Genomic DNA, 22,103 nt, shown 5'->3' on the forward strand with positions numbered 1-22,103 from the left:
TTTGGTATCAAGGAGATATAGGATTTGTAGAATGAGTTAGGAAGGATACCATCATTCCCAATGTTGTGAAATAATTTCTGTAGTATAGTTATGAGTTCACCTTCGTATGTTTGGTAAAACTCTGATGTGTAGCGATCTAGTCCGGGCCTTGTCTGTTTGGGGAGGTTACTAATTACTGCTCCAATTTGTGAGCTTGACATCGGTCTCTTCTGAAATTCTGTTACCTCCTGGGTGAACTTAGGAAAGTTGTAAGAATGCAGGAATTTGTCCATTTCCTCCTCCTCATTATGTAGTTTTGGGGCATATAAGATTTCATAGTAGTCAAACGTAATGTTTTGTATTTCTGTGGTATCTGTTGTGCCTGCTCCTTTTTCATTTCTTATTGAGTTTACCAGAGTCCCTGCTCATTGAGTTCTTGTCAATCTAGCAGGAGGGCTATCAGTTTTGTCTATCTTTTAAAAAAGCCAGCTTCTGGTTTTGTTGATCTTACGTATAATTCTCTTGTTCTCAATTTCATTTAGTTCTGCTTTGACCTTAGTTATTTCTTTTCTTCTACTAGGATTGGACTAGGTTTGCTCTTCTGTTTTCCCATTCCTCGAGCCTATTAATTTGGTTCTCAGTACATAGGCTTTTTTTTTTTTTATGTGAGCATTTATTGCCATTAGTGTTCCACTCAGAGATGCTTTTGCTGTATCCCACAGGTTTTGGCAACATGTGTCTCTGTCGTCATTTTGTTTGGAGAAACTCTGATTTGCACGTGAATTTCCTCCTTGGAATAATAATTCTTCAATAACAGATTGCTTAGTTTCCAAGACTTTGTGAAGCGTCGAGTGTTTCTATAGCAATTGAACTCTAATTTTATACCACTATGGTCAGAGAAGACACATGGTATAATTTCTATTTTCTTGAATTTTTTGAGGTCTGATCTGTGGCCTCGTATGTGATCAATTTTGGAAAAGGAACTTGGGCTGCTGAAAAGAATGTAAACTCAACGTTATTTGGGTGGAATGTTCTGCAGAGATCTGTCAGAACGTTTTGTTCAAGAGCTCTGTTTAAGCCCACTGTTTCTTTGCTTATTTTCTGTTTGGAGGACCTATCCAGTTCATTCAGTGGAGCGTTGAAGTCCCCTGCTAATAGGGCAGTATTTATAAACATGCTATTTAGATCAGACAAGGCTTGTTTTGTGTAATTGGGTGCTCCTGCATTGGGTGCACAAAAATTAAGGATGGTTAAGTCTTCTTGTTGGATCTTCCCTTTCGCATTATAAAGTGGCCGTCTTTATCCTTTTTTACTCTTGCTGTTTTAAAGCTTATGTTATCCGCAAATAGTATAGCTACCCCTGCTTTCTTTTGACTTCCGTTTGCCTGGAGGATAGTTTTCCATCCCTTGACCTTCGGCCAGAAGGCATCTTTGTGGGTTAGATGTGTTTCCTGTAGACTGCAGATACTAGGCTTGTGGACTTTTATTCATTCTGGCAGTTTATGCCTCTTCAGAGGACAGTTGAAGCCATTTACTTTTATTGACAGGATTAAAATTGGAGGAAGATTTCCATTCATATTGTTGGGTGAAGTCTTGTCGCTTTGTCTTACTCCTTGAGCCATCGTGCGGTTCAAGTTCTAGCCTTTACGTCTTTGAAGATTTTACTTTGAGGAGTGTCGATTGCCCAGTTCGGGGTATGCGGCAAGTCTGAGAACCTCCTGTAGGGCTGGTCTGGTCTTTGCAAATTCCTTCAGTGATTGCTTGTCTAAGAAGGTCTGTATTTCTCCCTCATAGATGAAACTTAATTTTGCTGGATAAAGAGTTTAAGTTGGGCTTTATTCTGTTTTAGAAGATTAAGGATAGGCACCCAATCCGTCCTTGCATGTAAGGTTTCAGATGAGAAGTCTGCTGTTAGTCTGATAGGCTTTCCTTTATCAATTACTTGTTGTTTTCCTCTTGCTGCATGGAGGATTGCTTCTTTCACGTTTACTGTGGTCAGCCTAATGACCACGTGACGAGGTGATTGCCTTTTCACGTTGAGTCTCCCAGGAGTTCTGCGTGCTTCTTGTATTTGAATATCAAGATTTCTGGCCAGGCCTGGCATATTTTCCTCCAGTATTCCGTGAAATAAGGTTTCCAGCCCTAGTGAATATTCCTCTTCCCCTTCCGGAATCCTGACCAATCTGAGATGCGGCTTTTTACATAATCCCACACTTCTTGTAAGCGCTGGTCCCATCTTCTGTTTCTGTGTTCCCTTTCTCCCTCTGATTTGTACAGTGCATCGGCATAATCTTCCAGCTCTGAGAGTCTTTCCGCTGCATGATCCATCCTGTTCTTCAGGCTTTCCACTGTATTCTGGAGTTCCTTGAATGTTTCGTCCATTGCCAGGATTTCTGATTGTGTTTTCTGCATTATTTCAATTTCGTTGGAGAACTTTTTATTCATTTCCTGAATTGTTCTTGTGGTTTCTCTATGTTGGGGGGTTCTATTTTCTCTTCAATTACGTTGAGTTTTCCTACAAACTGTATTTGGAATTCTTCCTCCAACCCTTTCATCACATCATGTACGTTGGTGTCAGTTGATGGAGATCGAGTGTTTTCTTTTAGAGGTGATTTTCTCTCTGATCCTTCATGTTTCTTGTGATCTTTTGCTGGTCCTTTCTCATCTGGGTGCTTTTTAGAGGACCGGAGGTGCTGGGACTAGATTAGGAACTAAATTCTGTGATGTCAAAGGAATGATCCCTGGCAGAGCTGTGGATATGTGCTCTGGTCCTGTGTCATCTTAGAGGAGTTCGAGCCTATTCAGTTATCTCTGACCTAAGGTCTTCACTTTCTGTCTAAAGCGCTTAGTGTGTTTGGGCCCCTTGCTTAGACACAAAGGGGTTAGCTCACTCTTGTGAGAGCGAGTCTGCTATCAACCACAGAGTTGAAGTGGGAGGCACTATGCTAGGCTCTGAGTTCACTCTTTCTTGTGTTACCTGTGGTTTGCGAGAAGGAGTCAATTATCAAGGTATTCCAAGTCCTCCGTATGGCGCTCTAAGCTTCCTAATAGGATGTACAGGTATCCCAGTCTTTAGGAGATGTCCTGCCACTCCCAAGGGTTCCTAGAGTCCTGTTCGCACTTTAGGAGGGCTGAGAGGAGCATCAGGTATCAGTGAGCCTAAGAGAGATACTTCAGAGGTTGCTGGATGTGTATCTACGGGGGAGCTGTTGATATGTCATTCAGAGATCTTTCGTCACACTTTTGCAGGAGCATCTGCTGGGGGGGAGTCAATTGCTGCAAATGCTAAAGAAGATGGTCAAGATTTTCCTTCCTGAACCACAGGCCTGTACGTTGGCAGCAGTCTTGGTGCCAAAGGTAAGCCCTTGTGTTTCAAACTCATCAGATGTTCAAAAGGAGCCAGCTGTATGTAGACATGACTCTGCCCTCTTTTTCTTAATTCCAATCACCCACATATTCAAGCTAGTCATACAGGGAAAGTGACTTTTCTCCTTTCTCCTGACCTTGAAGGGCTGAGTCTGATTTGGTGGGCTGGCAGGGGAGGCAATGGATGAGGCAATGCCGCAAGTCCCGGACTGGGAAACATCTTTTCTCTTTTTCCCCACTCCCCCAAGGGCAGAGTCTGCCCTGTCATAGGGGAAGATAACCCACCGGCCTGAGGAAAAGGCAAAGGCACTTCTTAGAGCTACCTGACCAAGACGTGAATACTCTCATTCCCCTACCTCTCCAAGGACGGGGATTATCAAGTTGGCATGTGGCCTAAATCCCTGGGAAGATGGAGAAGCCCTGCCCGAGACCACTGAGGGTCCCAGACCAGAAACAGACCTGCCACGCCACTCAGCCCCTGCCTTGGTGACGTCAGTCCCTTCTGCACAAAACCCCACACCGCCAAGGGTCTTCTTCAGCCCCGGCAGATCTTAGCCCAGACAGCAGATTCCCACTCCCTCCACAATTCCCGGGAATGGGGCTTCCCCTTTGGCTGGAGGCACCAGCTATCAGGCCACAGTAAAGAGGTAAAGATGGGTCTCAGCTTGATGGGCTGTCCTGATAAGCTGCTAGAACGGCCTTTCAGTTGCCAGCAAGGAGGTGAAATGAAGCGGAGGTGACAGTCTTGTGACACCTGTTTTGGGTGGAACAGTCTCTTTCTCCCCTCACACCGGGGGTGGAGTCAGACCCTTCAGAGCTAAGAATTTGGGACCAAGGCACAGGATGATATGGGTGGGAATGTCTGCCCATGTCACATCTGGAAAAGCAGCTTCCTCCACAACTCTGCCTTGCGAAGACGGGTTCTGCTGTCTATGCACAGAGCATCGGCAGCTGTGTGCTGTGGGGAAACAACCAAGTGCAATCTGGCAACATAGCCGCTAAAACCACCACTCTCGCCTTTCCTCCCCTTGAAACTCAGAGTCCAATGCAAGCTGCAGGAATGGGAAGGCCTGGGGTGGGGTAGGAGGAACAGACAGGTTTCTCTCCTTATTTCCCACTTCCAGAAGCCAGACCCATTCACCAGTCTGGAGTGTGGAGGAGGTCTGAGAGTGCTTCCAGAGCAACCCTGCATAGCATCGCTTAGCTACAGAGTGGCGGTGGCCCACTCTCCCAGCACCAGCGTGGAAGGTGCCTGCAGGGCCAAAACCTGGCTGGGTTTGGTGGGCTGTCTCCAAACCGCCGCTGAGCCCACTACTTCGCCAACTAACAGAGGCGCAATGGTTTAGGTGCAGAGATCTGCACTCTCTAGCTAACCTTCACCAGCGAAAACCTCATCAATATCCAAGGGCAGAGCCTCCTTTAGGACAAACATCGCCCCCCCCCCTCGTCCCAGACCTGGTCCTGGAGCATTCTGAGGTGAGATGGCAGACTCCATATTCGATCCTCAGGTATAGGGAATCCTCCACGGGGTTTGGACCCTCCAGTACCTGAAACTGAATTGGTAGAGCACTCAGGAGAGTTCCAAGTGTTCCCTGCTCCAATCTCCACTCCACACAGCTCGTCAGGATACACCTTCCCACCAACTTCAGGCACTTCCCTGCCTGCGTGGCTGTGGAGCTTGGTGAGGGGGCAGCATCTCCCTGGACAAGGCAGAACCAATGCCTCAGCTAGCTGGCCAGCCAGCCAATCCCCACAGTGGACGTGCTCCCTCGCTAATGTAGATTTCCGACTCCCCGGGTTTGCAGAAGATTATCCGATGCACCTCTTTCTTCACCGCCAATATTTTTCCCGTTTCCCGGTGATTCCCTGCAGACTTGCGAAGCTGACCCTGTGGAAGGGCAGTTCACTCCCGTGTGGTTGTCTGCTTTCTTCACTTCCCACTCTAAGAGCAGAGGGCCAGGAGGTCACCCCTTCCCCACCATTTTTCCCAGTCTGTCTATTTCTTAGTTTCAATCACTGGCTGTTAATATTTCTTACTGTTGCCAATGATAGTGGATTGAACCAAAGTAAGAAGATGTTGAAAAGTCAGCCAAATCAGAAAAATAACACAAGCATTCTTTCACTGGGAGACTTTACACAGCTTCTGAGGAGAAATGTATTTTGTGCAACAATAATGAAGACTGAATAAGAAAATACTCAGATATCTTGGTGCATTTGTATGCTAATGAAGGCAAGGATTCTTGAAGCACAATTGGCTATCATGGATGTGGACTATATAGAAATAAGATTACTCCCAGCCAGATAAAAACGAATCATGTGAGGTAATGATCCTATGAGTCTAATATGAACTTATATATTTGCTTTGGATAGGGACTATAAACCAATCGGATGGGAAAAAAATTTCACTTTGTATGTTTATGTCAGATACATCCTGACGTACTTTCATAGTCTTTTAAAGGATACAATCCAAGTTCACAGTTAACTCCTGATTTTTGTTTCCATCACACTGAGTAATATATCATCATTGACAACTGTACCACTGCAGTATCACTTCAAGTATTGCTCCAGACAGAACGGTCCTGGGAAGATTGTGGAGTTGCCATTATAGCCAGCTTCACTAGGGTCAAATCAAATGACCACCTGTGCTGTGTCTGCTATAGGCTGAATGCAGGTGATAAAGTCTTAGGTGCAGTAGTGTGGTTTGAGGAAGTGGACTTGTCTGGATCAAGGATAAGCACAAGTACCAGAGGATGTTGAGGTGCAGCTGAGTGGCCATCTATTCCATCAGAAGAAGACAAATTTAAGAAGACCATTTGGGAACTGGTCCAAAGTATGTCTTCCTCAATGATATCACAATGCCACTATCATGCATCTTCCGTTTTCAGACCACAGAGTACATTCATAAAATCTTTTTGGTTGAATACAAATTTAGAGTTCTGCATTGAAGAAGTAACTGCTGTGCCACTTACTTGGATAGCTTGCTAGAGAGGAAATTGCAGGGTAAGGAATTCAGGGAGGAAACAAGAGAATAAATGAAATGACAAAGGTGACAAATGATCAACTGTGACGTTTATCACGGGGACTACGATGCTGGCATGTCTGAATGATACATACTTATAAAGAAAGCAATGTTGCACTTTACTTCTAATTAATTTGGCGCGTTGATGACCTCATTTATAATTTATCTGATGCCTTGTTACAGGTTCAAAATGAGAACAAGGTGTTGTACTTCAGGGAAGAGAGGTGAGCAACCACTTTGGTACTTTTCAAATTCTTTTGTGAATCTGTGGCTGGTGAAGTCAGAATGTCAAGGTCTACGTGTTCATTACTTCAGTGGCTTAAAGAGACTATTTTTTACAGGAGATATATTTCCCCATGGACGTTTTGACCCTGTTCAAGCAATCTTCTTTCTTGTTTCTTCCCTTTGTTTAAATCTCTGTTTGAAGTAACCCACGTAATTTTGTGAGTCGCGTACCTATTTCTCCTTTCGCCATTTTCTATTAAGAGAAGATAATCTTGTCGTAAAATTTAAGTGTCCTAAATATTGATTTTTTTATCTTTTTCTGGCACATTCAGAACATAGATGTTTGGATTCATATTTGTATTGTAATCATATCATATATTACTTCACTACATCACTTATTCCTTAAAGTTTCAGTTGATTTAAAAGTTCATTTAAATTATTCCAGCAGATTTTTATCTAATTTTATTAGAACAATCCAGGGTCATTTTCTTGATGCTATCTGTGTATATGAGACTTCCATTATGCAGATACGAAACCAAACATCTACGGTACATTTACTTGTCTTCCTTGGTAATGCATTAGATTAGCCTGCACACAATAAGCCTGGCTGTGGAAAATACTTAATTTGTTGGAAGGGTTATTGTCTGGATCGATGATGAGCAAAATTATCTGAGGACGGTGAACGACACATTGCAGATGTCAATCTGAGTTCCAGACGAGTGGCCCTCTAGTAAGACAAGTGAGACTCTCCGTGCCTGGCTTATTTGGTAGCTTCTCAGTGACAGCATAATACCACTGGGAGCATGTGTGTTTTTTCTCTTTGTTCGTGACATATTTCCTTGACATGAGGAAATTTAAAAGATTGCATTAGGAAAGGCCAAGCAACTGTCATGTGTACTGAAAATCTCATCGGTGTGTTAACACCAATACTGAGGGAACACTATGCCTGTATTAAATAATGACAATAGAACCTGTCATTAAAACAGAAACTCTAGCACTTTGTTATTTTTACTGTTCAGTGTTTTCTAAGATTTTGTCTGTTTTTCTTTTCTTTTCTTCTTCTTCTTCTTTTTTTCCTGTCATGTTTTGGCGAGTTAGAAAGGCTGGAATGGGGTCCTCCTCTTTGGAGAATGGGGTGAGTAGCTAAACTAGTAACTCTTGAAGTTCATTTTGTTACGTGCTCTTTGCCAGGTCCTTAAGTCTCCGAGTTCATATTTTCAGGGGTTTATTTGATAATATTTTCATGATATGTCTTTTTCTCATTGAGACCCAAATTACCTACCTCCAAATTACCTACACGATTGAATCTTATCATATCTATTTTTTCTTTTAACTCTTTTCTGCTTTTATGGAAAAAAGTCGAGTTTAAGAGAATTTTTGGCAATCGGTCTTGGCTCAAAAAGTTATTATAGTGAAAGCAAATCATGATAAAATATTATCAGATTTTCTTCAGCTGCTTTATTTGTGGGGTTTAGAATTGAGACTCATGGTTCATAAGGTCTTCGTGGTCATACAGTGGTATAGTTCTGCTTCTAATTTAATAGTTGAGCCTTGACTTGTGTAAGTTTTCTTCTCATTTGTGCTACATGGGAAATCGTATATGAAATTCTGTTTTAAAATGTAGTAGCAATCTTTTTAAATTTTGTTTCATGTAGTTATTTTCTTGCATGATTTTTTTTTATTTATTAAAGATATTATGGGGGTACAAACATTTTGGTCACATGTAATGCGTTTGCCTCTCCCAAGCCAAGGCTACAAGTGTACCCCTCCCCCATGCAGTGTGTTCTGCTTCCATTAGTTGTGGGTTTACCCCTTAATGTCCCCGATCATCACCCAATGAGTATTACTACCAGGTGGACCTCTTAGCGTTGGTCAGTTACTAGTAATTTGATGGTGAGTATAGGTGTTGCCTGTTTTTCCATCCTTGTGATACTTCACTTCCAGGGATGGGCTCAATCTCTATCCTGGATAATATAAAAGGTGCGAATTCACCATTGTTTTGTAGTTGAGCAGTATTACATGGTATACATATGCCACATTTAATAATCCACACATGTGTTGATGGGCACTTGGGTTGTTTCCACATCTCTCTGCATGATGGTTTTGAAAGCACGTAAAATATGTGAGATAGAATCTAGCTGTTTCTGGATAGTTTCTTGAATTGTTGCTGGTATGGTTTTGGGTAATTTCTTGAATGCATGTAACATTTCCATATTGGTCTGTGTGTGGTTACTTGCTATATGGGGATCATGCAAATTAATTGAGTGATACAATTTTAGTCTGTGTACTTTTCTATGTGTATATTACACTTCAATAGAAAGTTTAATATGTCCCATTGAACTAGTCCAAATATTAGTTACTATACTTCTTAAGAATATTGCCAAGTAGGTTGTGTATTACTTGGTGTTTAACAATCGATGCCCTCATAATACGTCAAGTGTATTCTCTCCTTAATGCAGACATTTTAGCATATCATATCATGGAGAAGTTACCGATATATTTTTGAACACATTTACATATTTTTATTCATATGCTTAAATTCTTCACTTTTTTTTCTGTTATGAAAACAAGCTAAACAACTCCATGCCTTAAATGTTTCATACTTGTCCCCACGTGGTCATGTAGTCTGGCACTGGATTAATTCTTTATACTTTTTGGCAAGATCACTGAAAGTGACATATCTCTTCTTTTGCAGAGAGGGAATTAATGCCGTGCTGCCCTAATGCCTTCCCGTTCCATGTGCTATATAACGGAACATAAAAGCAAATATAGTCATTAACATTTATTGCGATTATTTTCACACCACACACAAAGATGTTGCTCATAGATCTTAAGAGAATAGAGGCCCACAAGCATTGCACAGTAGAAAAATTTGAGGTAACATCGATGAAGTTAGATGGGGTATAAAGCCAAAATTCAGAACAATGGACTGCTTGCTTAAGGATTTCCTTGGAGGTTACATAGCATACAACTAGTAAATCCAAATATATTTTACCTTTTGAGACCCTGACACACTAAAACCAGAATGTGTTTTAGCTCTTAATACTGATTTCTGAATTTTCTCTTCTTTTGCTTAATATACAGAAAACTTCCAGGCTTAAGTTGGTACCAAGTGTTATCAGTTCTTTGTAGAGAAGTGGAACACATTAGAAGAGTAGAAAATTACTTAAGACAGAGGTATATTTGACATTTCTTCTCTGCTTTCTACAAGTGATGTATTTAATCATTTACCCTATTACAGAAATTAAATTTTCCATGCTAACCCAAGGATCCATCAATTCATCTGTCTTTACATCTATGATCTATCTATCATACCAGGCTCATTTTTCATGAGGAGATAGTGGTTTGACATATGACATTGTGATAGTTTTATATATTTGCAATCTCCTGAGGTTTTATAGGTCTTAAGGTCTCCATGTCTAAAACTGTATATGTACCGATGCCCTCAGTGGATGTGAAGGATACCACATTTTCTTTAGCCATTTATTGTTTTCAGAATAATGGTGTTAACTTCTTTGCCATGGCAAGATATCATATATTTATAATCATTATATATTAGTCGTTATGCACTCATGCTTCTGTTTCTGTAGAAATCATTTCTAGAATGGCTAATGCTGGCAACTTAGGTCCATGAATTTTTCTTTAATGAGGCGTAGTCAAATCAACACCCAAATCTTCAGGTTACCATCATTTCACTACTGTATTAGAACGATGGGGTAAAGATACTTACGCCTCCTAGATATGTAAATAGAAAGAGCACTAAAATAATGATATTTGGGATTTTTTTTAACTTTCAATGTTTTTATTAATGATTTTAAATTGGCAAAATGAGAAATTTGTAAAAATCCAGTAGGTAAAAATGAGTTGTCACTATGTCTTCACTATCATCAGATTTTGAATCAAAAGTGTAATGTTTTATATCTAAAACAAGAAGCAGTCCCATTAATCTAAGTATGCACCTAAACTGTAGACAGAGTTTTCTCCTTTAACACTAGCTTGTTTATGCCAGCAGCGAAGAAGCCTGGAGAGCGAGTGGTGATTAAATTGCAAAAGCAGTCTTCCACAGCTTGTTGGGAAATCAATACTTTTCCTTGCAAGAAGTGTTCCAACGCCAGGAAGAAGTGGTAGTCAGTTGTTGCAAGGTCTGGTGAATACGGTGGATGACAGAGAGTTTCCAAGTCCAGCTGCTATAGTTTGAACAGTACTGTTTGTGCAACATGTGGTCGAGGGTTGTCTTGTGCAACTAGTGCAACCTCTGTAGAAGCCAATATGGAGATACCGCAAAGCGATACAGGTAGATCTACCATTCAATGCAGCAATCCCATCCCCAAGCATCCTCCCAAAAGAACAAAAGACACTCCATAAAAAAGACATCTGCACTCGAACGTCCGTAGCAGCCCAACTCACAGCTGCAAAGACGAGGGCACAACGCAAGTGCCCATCAACACACGAGTGGATTAACAAAACGTGGCACATGTACACGATGGAGTACTATTCAACCATAAGAAATAATGGCGATGTAGCACCTCCTGTGTTCTCCTAGATAGAGCTGGAACCCATCCTACTCAGTGAAGTATCCCAAGAATGGAAAAATAAGCACCACATATACTCTCCAGAAAACTGGCACTAACTGATCAACACCTAAGTGGACATATAGGAATAATATTTATCGGGCACCGGGCAGGTGCGAAAGGGGAGGAGGAAATGTTTATATACATACGTAATGAGTGTGATGCACACCATCTGGGGGATGGTCACGCTTGGAGCTCTCACACCGGGGGGCGGGGGGAATGGGATGAAAGGCAACACACATAACCTAAACATTTGTACCCCCGTAATATCCTCAAATAATAAAAAACGAGGAATGGCCTGTCTCTATGGCCCCTCTTGGAGCTTAATGGCAAGCATGCTCATTATTTCATCCTATTGGTTGCAGTAGACAGCCACTGGACTGACCAAGTTTCAGGGAGTTGTAGCAGATAATACCAGCACTGGACCACCAAATATAAACTCTTAATTTTGGAGGGTGAATATTATATTTGGGACTGTGTTTTGGCGCTCCATCTTTACCCAACCATTGTGCCAAATGCTTGCAATTGTCAATAACAATCCGTTTTTCATCACAGGCAACAATAGAGTGCGGAAATGGTTCGCCTTCCTGTAGTGACAGTAAAGAGGCAAGCTTGGAGATGATTTCTCTTGTGATACTCTAACTCATGCAAACCCACCTATCCAACTTCTTTGCCTTGCCAAGTTGTTTCAAATGGTCCAATATTGTTGGAATAGTGACGTCAAACTTTGCTGCTAATTCACAGGTAGGTTGAGATGGATTCACTTCTGCTACAGCTTTCAGCTGTTCTTATCCATGTTGATATCAGGTCATTTATGTGGCTCATTTTCAAGACTAAAATGACCACAACGGAACTTCTTAAACCATGGACGTACTGCGTGTTCACTGGCCACATCCTTCCCAAACATTTCATTGATATTTCAAGCTGTCTGCACTGCATTTGTTCCACAACAGAACACATACCTAAAAATAACATGAATTTTTGACTTATCCATGCTTTCAGAAAAAATTGCTCTAAAAATGTGAAAGGTAATCACAAGCCAAAATGTGCAACTGAAAGAATGAGGATGTACCTTCACAATAAAAAGAAGTGCCAAACGGAACGTCAGAGATATCAACTGTCACTCTTAGTACTTAAGGACATGAGACATTTCATACTTAATAATTTGGGAATTACGCCACACTGAAGATCAGAAAGTGAGCGGCAAATAACGATAAAACTCTACGTTAACACAAAGACCATTTTTCCCATTTAGATGAATTGGATTGGCTCTATATAAAGTTTATGTACATAATTCATATTTACCTTAAAACATACACCTTAAAACCTTAAAACGTACACAGAATCTTTTATTATTTTCTAATATTTATTTATTCTTTGTTCTTTCTTTTCTTCTTTGGTTAGGTTTTATATCTTTGCCTCTCCCAAGCAAGGGTTAGAGGTATGCCCTTTGCCTCCACAATGCTCACCACATCCCTCAGATGTGGGTCTATCCCCGTAACCCCCGAATCCCTGACGACCACCACCACCATTTGAGCACCTTAATAATGTTGATCAGTCAGGAGCAATTTGATGGCGAACGCATGCGGAGCCCATTGTTCTGATCTTGTGTCACCTCACATTGGGTAATGGGCTTAATCTAGGATATATAAGCGGTGCTAGCTCACTGCCGTTCGTTAGAAGAATTGAGTAATATTCCATTGTGAACATATACCAAGTTTAAATAATCCACTCATGAACCGACAGGCACTTGGGCTGTCTCCACGTCCCTGCAACAGTGCATTGCACTGCCACAAACACTCGCGTGCAGATATCTTTATAATAGAATGTCTTATGTTCTTTTGGGTAGATGCCCAACAATCCTACTGCTGGGTCGAATGGTATTTCCATTTGTACCACTTTGAGGTATCTCCAAATTCCTTTCCACAAAGGCCGCGCTAATTTTCAGTCCCACCAGCAATGTAAGAGTGTTCCCGTCTCTCCACATCCTCGCCAGCATTTGTTGTTTTGGGATTTCTTGATACAGGCCAATCACCCTGTGGTTAGGTGATATCTCATGGTGTTTTTGATTTGCATGTCTCTAATGATTAGAGGCGTGGAGCATTTTTTTAAATATGTTTGCAGGCCATTATTCTGTCTTCTTTTGAAAAGTTTCTGTTCATCTCCATTGCCCATTTCTTGACGGGATTGTTTGATTTTTTTCTTGTTAATTCTTTTGCGTTCTAGATGGATCCTAGATTTATCAGACCTTTACTGGAATTGTAGACAGCAAATATTTTCTCCCATTCTGTAGGTTGTCTATTTGCTCCAGTGATAGTTTCCTTGTCTGTGCAGCTTTCTATTTTGATCAGGTCCCATTTGTTTATTTTTGTTGCTGCGGTGATTGCTTTGGGGGTGTTCCTCGAGAATTCTTTGCCTAGGCCAATGTCTGAAAGGGTTTTCCCAACATCTTCTTCTAGGATTCTTAAGTGCCTTAGGTTTAAGTCTGTTATCCGTCTTGAGTGGATTTTTGTGAGAGGTGAGAGCTAGGGATCCTGATTCATTCCTCTGCATTTTCCCCAATGTATAATGTTTTCTGCTCTAGCAAAGATTAGGTTACCATATGCAGATGGTTTCATCTCTAGAATCTCAGTCCTATTCCGAATATCGATGCTTCTGTTCTTGTGCCAGTGCCAGGATGCTTTCAGTATTATTGCTTTATAGTACAGCTCGAAGTCAGGAATTCTGATGCCTCCCAGTTTGTTCTTTGTACTTAAGATTGCTTTGGCTATACGAGGTTTTTTCTGGTTCCATACAAAGTGAAGAATTCTTTTTCCTGGATCTGTAACTAATGATGGTGGTACTTTGATGGGGATTGCATTTATTCTGTAGATCTCTTTAGGTAATATTGACCTTTTAACAATATTGGTTCTACCAATCCATGAACAAGGTAGATTTTTCCACTTGTTTACATCTTCTACAAATTCTTTTCTTAGCGTTTCATAGTCCTCCTTGTATAAGTCTTTCATCAAACATATTCCTAGATATTTAATTTTCTTTGAGGCTATAGTAAAAGGTATTGCATTTTTGATTTGAGTTTCAACTTGACAGTTCCTGGCATATATGAATGCCTCTAATTTCTGTATATAGATTTTGTAACCTGAGACTTTACCAAATTCATTTGTCAAACCTAGGAGTCTCTTGGACGAATCCATGGGGTGTTCTGGGTATAATATCGTATCATCGGCAAAGAGCGAGAGTTTGATCTCATCTGCCCCCACTTGGATGCCCTTAATATCCCTGTCTTGCCTGATTGCTATAGCGAGGACTTCAAGCATTATGTTGAATAGAAGAGGCGATAGTGGGCATCCTTGTCTAGTTCCAGTTCGAAGTGGGAATGGTTTCATTTTTTTCCCCACTCAGAATGATATTGGCCGTGGGTTTGTCATAAACGCATTTGATAATTTTAAGGTGTGAGCCACCTACACCTATTTTGTTAAGAGTCTTTATCGTAAAGGTGTGTTGGGCTTTCTCAAATACATTTTCTGCATCTATTGAGGGAATCATACGGTCGTCGTTCTTGTTTTTATCTATGAGGTGAATTGCATTTATAGACTTACATATCTTGAACCAGCATTGCCTCCCTGGAATAAAGCCCACCTGGTCATGGTAAATTATTTTTTTGATGTGCTGGCGACTTGTGTTTGCTAAAATTTTGTTCAGGAATTTTGCATCTATATTCATGAGGGATATTGCTCTGTAATATTCTCTTTTTATTGCGTCCTCTCCTAGTTTTGGTATCAAGGAGATATAGGATTTGTAGAATGAGTTAGGAAGGATACCATCATTCCCAATGTTGTGAAATAATTTCTGTAGTATAGTTATGAGTTCACCTTCGTATGTTTGGTAAAACTCTGATGTGTAGCGATCTAGTCCGGGCCTTGTCTGTTTGGGGAGGTTACTAATTACTGCTCCAATTTGTGAGCTTGACATCGGTCTCTTCTGAAATTCTGTTACCTCCTGGGTGAACTTAGGAAAGTTGTAAGAATGCAGGAATTTGTCCATTTCCTCCTCCTCATTATGTAGTTTTGGGGCATATAAGATTTCATAGTAGTCAAACGTAATGTTTTGTATTTCTGTGGTATCTGTTGTGCCTGCTCCTTTTTCATTTCTTATTGAGTTTACCAGAGTCCCTGCTCATTGAGTTCTTGTCAATCTAGCAGGAGGGCTATCAGTTTTGTCTATCTTTTAAAAAAGCCAGCTTCTGGTTTTGTTGATCTTACGTATAATTCTCTTGTTCTCAATTTCATTTAGTTCTGCTTTGACCTTAGTTATTTCTTTTCTTCTACTAGGATTGGACTAGGTTTGCTCTTCTGTTTTCCCATTCCTCGAGCCTATTAATTTGGTTCTCAGTACATAGGCTTTTTTTTTTTTATGTGAGCATTTATTGCCATTAGTGTTCCACTCAGAGATGCTTTTGCTGTATCCCACAGGTTTTGGCAACATGTGTCTCTGTCGTCATTTTGTTTGGAGAAACTCTGATTTGCACGTGAATTTCCTCCTTGGAATAATAATTCTTCAATAACAGATTGCTTAGTTTCCAAGACTTTGTGAAGCGTCGAGTGTTTCTATAGCAATTGAACTCTAATTTTATACCACTATGGTCAGAGAAGACACATGGTATAATTTCTATTTTCTTGAATTTTTTGAGGTCTGATCTGTGGCCTCGTATGTGATCAATTTTGGAAAAGGAACTTGGGCTGCTGAAAAGAATGTAAACTCAACGTTATTTGGGTGGAATGTTCTGCAGAGATCTGTCAGAACGTTTTGTTCAAGAGCTCTGTTTAAGCCCACTGTTTCTTTGCTTATTTTCTGTTTGGAGGACCTATCCAGTTCATTCAGTGGAGCGTTGAAGTCCCCTGCTAATAGGGCAGTATTTATAAACATGCTATTTAGATCAGACAAGGCTTGTTTTGTGTAATTGGGTGCTCCTGCATTGGGTGCACAAAAATTAAGGATGGTTAAGTCTTCTTGTTGGATCTTCCCTTTCGCATTATAAAGTGGCCGTCTTTATCCTTTTTTACTCTTGCTGTTTTAAAGCTTATGTTATCCGCAAATAGTATAGCTACCCCTGCTTTCTTTTGACTTCCGTTTGCCTGGAGGATAGTTTTCCATCCCTTGACCTTCGGCCAGAAGGCATCTTTGTGGGTTAGATGTGTTTCCTGTAGACCGCAGATACTAGGCTTGTGGACTTTTATTCATTCTGGCAGTTTATGCCTCTTCGGAGGACAGTTGAAGCCATTTACTTTTATTGACAGGATTAAAATTGGAGGAAGATTTCCATTCATATTGTTGGGTGAAGTCTTGTCGCTTTGTCTTACTCCTTGAGCCATCGTGCGGTTCAAGTTCTAGCCTTTACCTCTTTGAAGATTTTACTTTGAGGAGTGTCGATTGCCCAGTTCGGGGTATGCGGCAAGTCTGAGAACCTCCTGTAGGGCTGGTCTGGTCTTTGCAAATTCCTTCAGTGATTGCTTGTCTAAGAAGGTCTGTATTTCTCCCTCATAGATGAAACTTAATTTTGCTGGATAAAGAGTTTAAGTTGGGCTTTATTCTGTTTTAGAAGATTAAGGATAGGCACCCAATCCGTCCTTGCATGTAAGGTTTCAGATGAGAAGTCTGCTGTTAGTCTGATAGGCTTTCCTTTATCAATTACTTGTTGTTTTCCTCTTGCTGCATGGAGGATTGCTTCTTTCACGTTTACTGTGGTCAGCCTAATGACCACGTGACGAGGTGATTGCCTTTTCACGTTGAGTCTCCCAGGAGTTCTGCGTGCTTCTTGTATTTGAATATCAAGATTTCTGGCCAGGCCTGGCATATTTTCCTCCAGTATTCCGTGAAATAAGGTTTCCAGCCCTAGTGAATATTCCTCTTCCCCTTCCGGAATCCTGACCAATCTGAGATGCGGCTTTTTACATAATCCCACACTTCTTGTAAGCGCTGGTCCCATCTTCTGTTTCTGTGTTCCCTTTCTCCCTCTGATTTGTACAGTGCATCGGCATAATCTTCCAGCTCTGAGAGTCTTTCCGCTGCATGATCCATCCTGTTCTTCAGGCTTTCCACTGTATTCTGGAGTTCCTTGAATGTTTCGTCCATTGCCAGGATTTCTGATTGTGTTTTCTGCATTATTTCAATTTCGTTGGAGAACTTTTTATTCATTTCCTGAATTGTTCTTGTGGTTTCTCTATGTTGGGGGGTTCTATTTTCTCTTCAATTACGTTGAGTTTTCCTACAAACTGTATTTGGAATTCTTCCTCCAACCCTTTCATCACATCATGTACGTTGGTGTCAGTTGATGGAGATCGAGTGTTTTCTTTTAGAGGTGATTTTCTCTCTGATCCTTCATGTTTCTTGTGATCTTTTGCTGGTCCTTTCTCATCTGGGTGCTTTTTAGAGGACCGGAGGTGCTGGGACTAGATTAGGAACTAAATTCTGTGATGTCAAAGGAATGATCCCTGGCAGAGCTGTGGATATGTGCTCTGGTCCTGTGTCATCTTAGAGGAGTTCGAGCCTATTCAGTTATCTCTGACCTAAGGTCTTCACTTTCTGTCTAAAGCGCTTAGTGTGTTTGGGCCCCTTGCTTAGACACAAAGGGGTTAGCTCACTCTTGTGAGAGCGAGTCTGCTATCAACCACAGAGTTGAAGTGGGAGGCACTATGCTAGGCTCTGAGTTCACTCTTTCTTGTGTTACCTGTGGTTTGCGAGAAGGAGTCAATTATCAAGGTATTCCAAGTCCTCCGTATGGCGCTCTAAGCTTCCTAATAGGATGTACAGGTATCCCAGTCTTTAGGAGATGTCCTGCCACTCCCAAGGGTTCCTAGAGTCCTGTTCGCACTTTAGGAGGGCTGAGAGGAGCATCAGGTATCAGTGAGCCTAAGAGAGATACTTCAGAGGTTGCTGGATGTGTATCTACGGGGGAGCTGTTGATATGTCATTCAGAGATCTTTCGTCACACTTTTGCAGGAGCATCTGCTGGGGGGGAGTCAATTGCTGCAAATGCTAAAGAAGATGGTCAAGATTTTCCTTCCTGAACCACAGGCCTGTACGTTGGCAGCAGTCTTGGTGCCAAAGGTAAGCCCTTGTGTTTCAAACTCATCAGATGTTCAAAAGGAGCCAGCTGTATGTAGACATGACTCTGCCCTCTTTTTCTTAATTCCAATCACCCACATATTCAAGCTAGTCATACAGGGAAAGTGACTTTTCTCCTTTCTCCTGACCTTGAAGGGCTGAGTCTGATTTGGTGGGCTGGCAGGGGAGGCAATGGATGAGGCAATGCCGCAAGTCCCGGACTGGGAAACATCTTTTCTCTTTTTCCCCACTCCCCCAAGGGCAGAGTCTGCCCTGTCATAGGGGAAGATAACCCACCGGCCTGAGGAAAAGGCAAAGGCACTTCTTAGAGCTACCTGACCAAGACGTGAATACTCTCATTCCCCTACCTCTCCAAGGACGGGGATTATCAAGTTGGCATGTGGCCTAAATCCCTGGGAAGATGGAGAAGCCCTGCCCGAGACCACTGAGGGTCCCAGACCAGAAACAGACCTGCCACGCCACTCAGCCCCTGCCTTGGTGACGTCAGTCCCTTCTGCACAAAACCCCACACCGCCAAGGGTCTTCTTCAGCCCCGGCAGATCTTAGCCCAGACAGCAGATTCCCACTCCCTCCACAATTCCCGGGAATGGGGCTTCCCCTTTGGCTGGAGGCACCAGCTATCAGGCCACAGTAAAGAGGTAAAGATGGGTCTCAGCTTGATGGGCTGTCCTGATAAGCTGCTAGAACGGCCTTTCAGTTGCCAGCAAGGAGGTGAAATGAAGCGGAGGTGACAGTCTTGTGACACCTGTTTTGGGTGGAACAGTCTCTTTCTCCCCTCACACCGGGGGTGGAGTCAGACCCTTCAGAGCTAAGAATTTGGGACCAAGGCACAGGATGATATGGGTGGGAATGTCTGCCCATGTCACATCTGGAAAAGCAGCTTCCTCCACAACTCTGCCTTGCGAAGACGGGTTCTGCTGTCTATGCACAGAGCATCGGCAGCTGTGTGCTGTGGGGAAACAACCAAGTGCAATCTGGCAACATAGCCGCTAAAACCACCACTCTCGCCTTTCCTCCCCTTGAAACTCAGAGTCCAATGCAAGCTGCAGGAATGGGAAGGCCTGGGGTGGGGTAGGAGGAACAGACAGGTTTCTCTCCTTATTTCCCACTTCCAGAAGCCAGACCCATTCACCAGTCTGGAGTGTGGAGGAGGTCTGAGAGTGCTTCCAGAGCAACCCTGCATAGCATCGCTTAGCTACAGAGTGGCGGTGGCCCACTCTCCCAGCACCAGCGTGGAAGGTGCCTGCAGGGCCAAAACCTGGCTGGGTTTGGTGGGCTGTCTCCAAACCGCCACTGAGCCCACTACTTCGCCAACTAACAGAGGCGCAATGGTTTAGGTGCAGAGATCTGCACTCTCTAGCTAACCTTCACCAGCGAAAACCTCATCAATATCCAAGGGCAGAGCCTCCTTTAGGACAAACATCGCCCCCCCCCCTCGTCCCAGACCTGGTCCTGGAGCATTCTGAGGTGAGATGGCAGACTCCATATTCGATCCTCAGGTATAGGGAATCCTCCACGGGGTTTGGACCCTCCAGTACCTGAAACTGAATTGGTAGAGCACTCAGGAGAGTTCCAAGTGTTCCCTGCTCCAATCTCCACTCCACACAGCTCGTCAGGATACACCTTCCCACCAACTTCAGGCACTTCCCTGCCTGCGTGGCTGTGGAGTTTGGTGAGGGGGCAGCATCTCCCTGGACAAGGCAGAACCAATGCCTCAGCTAGCTGGCCAGCCAGCCAATCCCCACAGTGGACGTGCTCCCTCGCTAATGTAGATTTCCGACTCCCCGGGTTTGCAGAAGATTATCCGATGCACCTCTTTCTTCACCGCCAATATTTTTCCCGTTTCCCGGTGATTCCCTGCAGACTTGCGAAGCTGACCCTGTGGAAGGGCAGTTCACTCCCGTGTGGTTGTCTGCTTTCTTCACTTCCCACTCTAAGAGCAGAGGGCCAGGAGGTCACCCCTTCCCCACCATTTTTCCCAGTCTGTCTATTTCTTAGTTTCAATCACTGGCTGTTAATATTTCTTACTGTTGCCAATGATAGTGGATTGAACCAAAGTAAGAAGATGTTGAAAAGTCAGCCAAATCAGAAAAATAACACAAGCATTCTTTCACTGGGAGACTTTACACAGCTTCTGAGGAGAAATGTATTTTGTGCAACAATAATGAAGACTGAATAAGAAAATACTCAGATATCTTGGTGCATTTGTATGCTAATGAAGGCAAGGATTCTTGAAGCACAATTGGCTATCATGGATGTGGACTATATAGAAATAAGATTACTCCCAGCCAGATAAAAACGAATCATGTGAGGTAATGATCCTATGAGTCTAATATGAACTTATATATTTGCTTTGAATAGGGACTATAAACCAATCGGATGGGAAAAAAATTTCACTTTGTATGTTTATGTCAGATACATCCTGACGTACTTTCATAGTCTTTTAAAGGATACAATCCAAGTTCACAGTTAACTCCTGATTTTTGTTTCCATCACACTGAGTAATATATCATCATTGACAACTGTACCACTGCAGTATCACTTCAAGTATTGCTCCAGACAGAACGGTCCTGGGAAGATTGTGGAGTTGCCATTATAGCCAGCTTCACTAGGGTCAAGTCAAATGACCACCTGTGCTGTGTCTGCTATAGGCTGAATGCAGGTGATAAAGTCTTAGGTGCAGTAGTGTGGTTTGAGGAAGTGGACTTGTCTGGATCAAGGATAAGCACAAGTACCAGAGGATGTTGAGGTGCAGCTGAGTGGCCATCTATTCCATCAGAAGAAGACAAATTTAAGAAGACCATTTGGGAACTGGTCCAAAGTATGTCTTCCTCAATGATATCACAATGCCACTATCATGCATCTTCCGTTTTCAGACCACAGAGTACATTCATAAAATCTTTTTGGTTGAATACAAATTTAGAGTTCTGCATTGAAGAAGTAACTGCTGTGCCACTTACTTGGATAGCTTGCTAGAGAGGAAATTGCAGGGTAAGGAATTCAGGGAGGAAACAAGAGAATAAATGAAATGACAAAGGTGACAAATGATCAACTGTGACGTTTATCACGGGGACTACGATGCTGGCATGTCTGAATGATACATACTTATAAAGAAAGCAATGTTGCACTTTACTTCTAATTAATTTGGCGCGTTGATGACCTCATTTATAATTTATCTGATGCCTTGTTACAGGTTCAAAATGAGAACAAGGTGTTGTACTTCAGGGAAGAGAGGTGAGCAACCACTTTGGTACTTTTCAAATTCTTTTGTGAATCTGTGGCTGGTGAAGTCAGAATGTCAAGGTCTACGTGTTCATTACTTCAGTGGCTTAAAGAGACTATTTTTTACAGGAGATATATTTCCCCATGGACGTTTTGACCCTGTTCAAGCAATCTTCTTTCTTGTTTCTTCCCTTTGTTTAAATCTCTGTTTGAAGTAACCCACGTAATTTTGTGAGTCGCGTACCTATTTCTCCTTTCGCCATTTTCTATTAAGAGAAGATAATCTTGTCGTAAAATTTAAGTGTCCTAAATATTGATTTTTTTATCTTTTTCTGGCACATTCAGAACATAGATGTTTGGATTCATATTTGTATTGTAATCATATCATATATTACTTCACTACATCACTTATTCCTTAAAGTTTCAGTTGATTTAAAAGTTCATTTAAATTATTCCAGCAGATTTTTATCTAATTTTATTAGAACAATCCAGGGTCATTTTCTTGATGCTATCTGTGTATATGAGACTTCCATTATGCAGATACGAAACCAAACATCTACGGTACATTTACTTGTCTTCCTTGGTAATGCATTAGA

The 22,103-nt window shown here is 42.0% G+C and overlaps 1 protein-coding gene and 1 non-coding gene across 51 annotated transcripts in view; both read left to right on the forward strand.

Annotated features, from left to right (window-relative positions):
* The window catches only part of LOC105868796 (uncharacterized), a 253,234-nt gene that overhangs the window by 124,498 nt on the left and 106,633 nt on the right, over nucleotides 1-22,103 (forward strand). For all 50 annotated transcript variants that reach the window (XM_076004850.1, XM_076004848.1, XM_076004872.1 and 47 more), the window contains 5 exons: nucleotides 3,229-3,336; nucleotides 6,548-6,588; nucleotides 7,688-7,724; nucleotides 18,160-18,267; nucleotides 21,479-21,519. In XM_076004850.1, coding sequence (XP_075860965.1) covers nucleotides 3,229-3,336; nucleotides 6,548-6,588; nucleotides 7,688-7,724; nucleotides 18,160-18,267; nucleotides 21,479-21,519 — 335 coding nt within the window. The remainder of the gene's footprint in view (nucleotides 1-3,228; nucleotides 3,337-6,547; nucleotides 6,589-7,687; nucleotides 7,725-18,159; nucleotides 18,268-21,478; nucleotides 21,520-22,103) is intronic.
* On the forward strand, nucleotides 7,236-7,302 carry LOC142872269 (small nucleolar RNA SNORD109A). The gene has a single exon (XR_012920478.1). It is a non-coding gene; the product is annotated as a small nucleolar RNA SNORD109A (small nucleolar RNA).

The sequence above is a fragment of the Microcebus murinus genome, chromosome 7, assembly GCF_040939455.1.
Source record: "Microcebus murinus isolate Inina chromosome 7, M.murinus_Inina_mat1.0, whole genome shotgun sequence".
NCBI lineage: Eukaryota > Metazoa > Chordata > Mammalia > Primates > Cheirogaleidae > Microcebus > Microcebus murinus.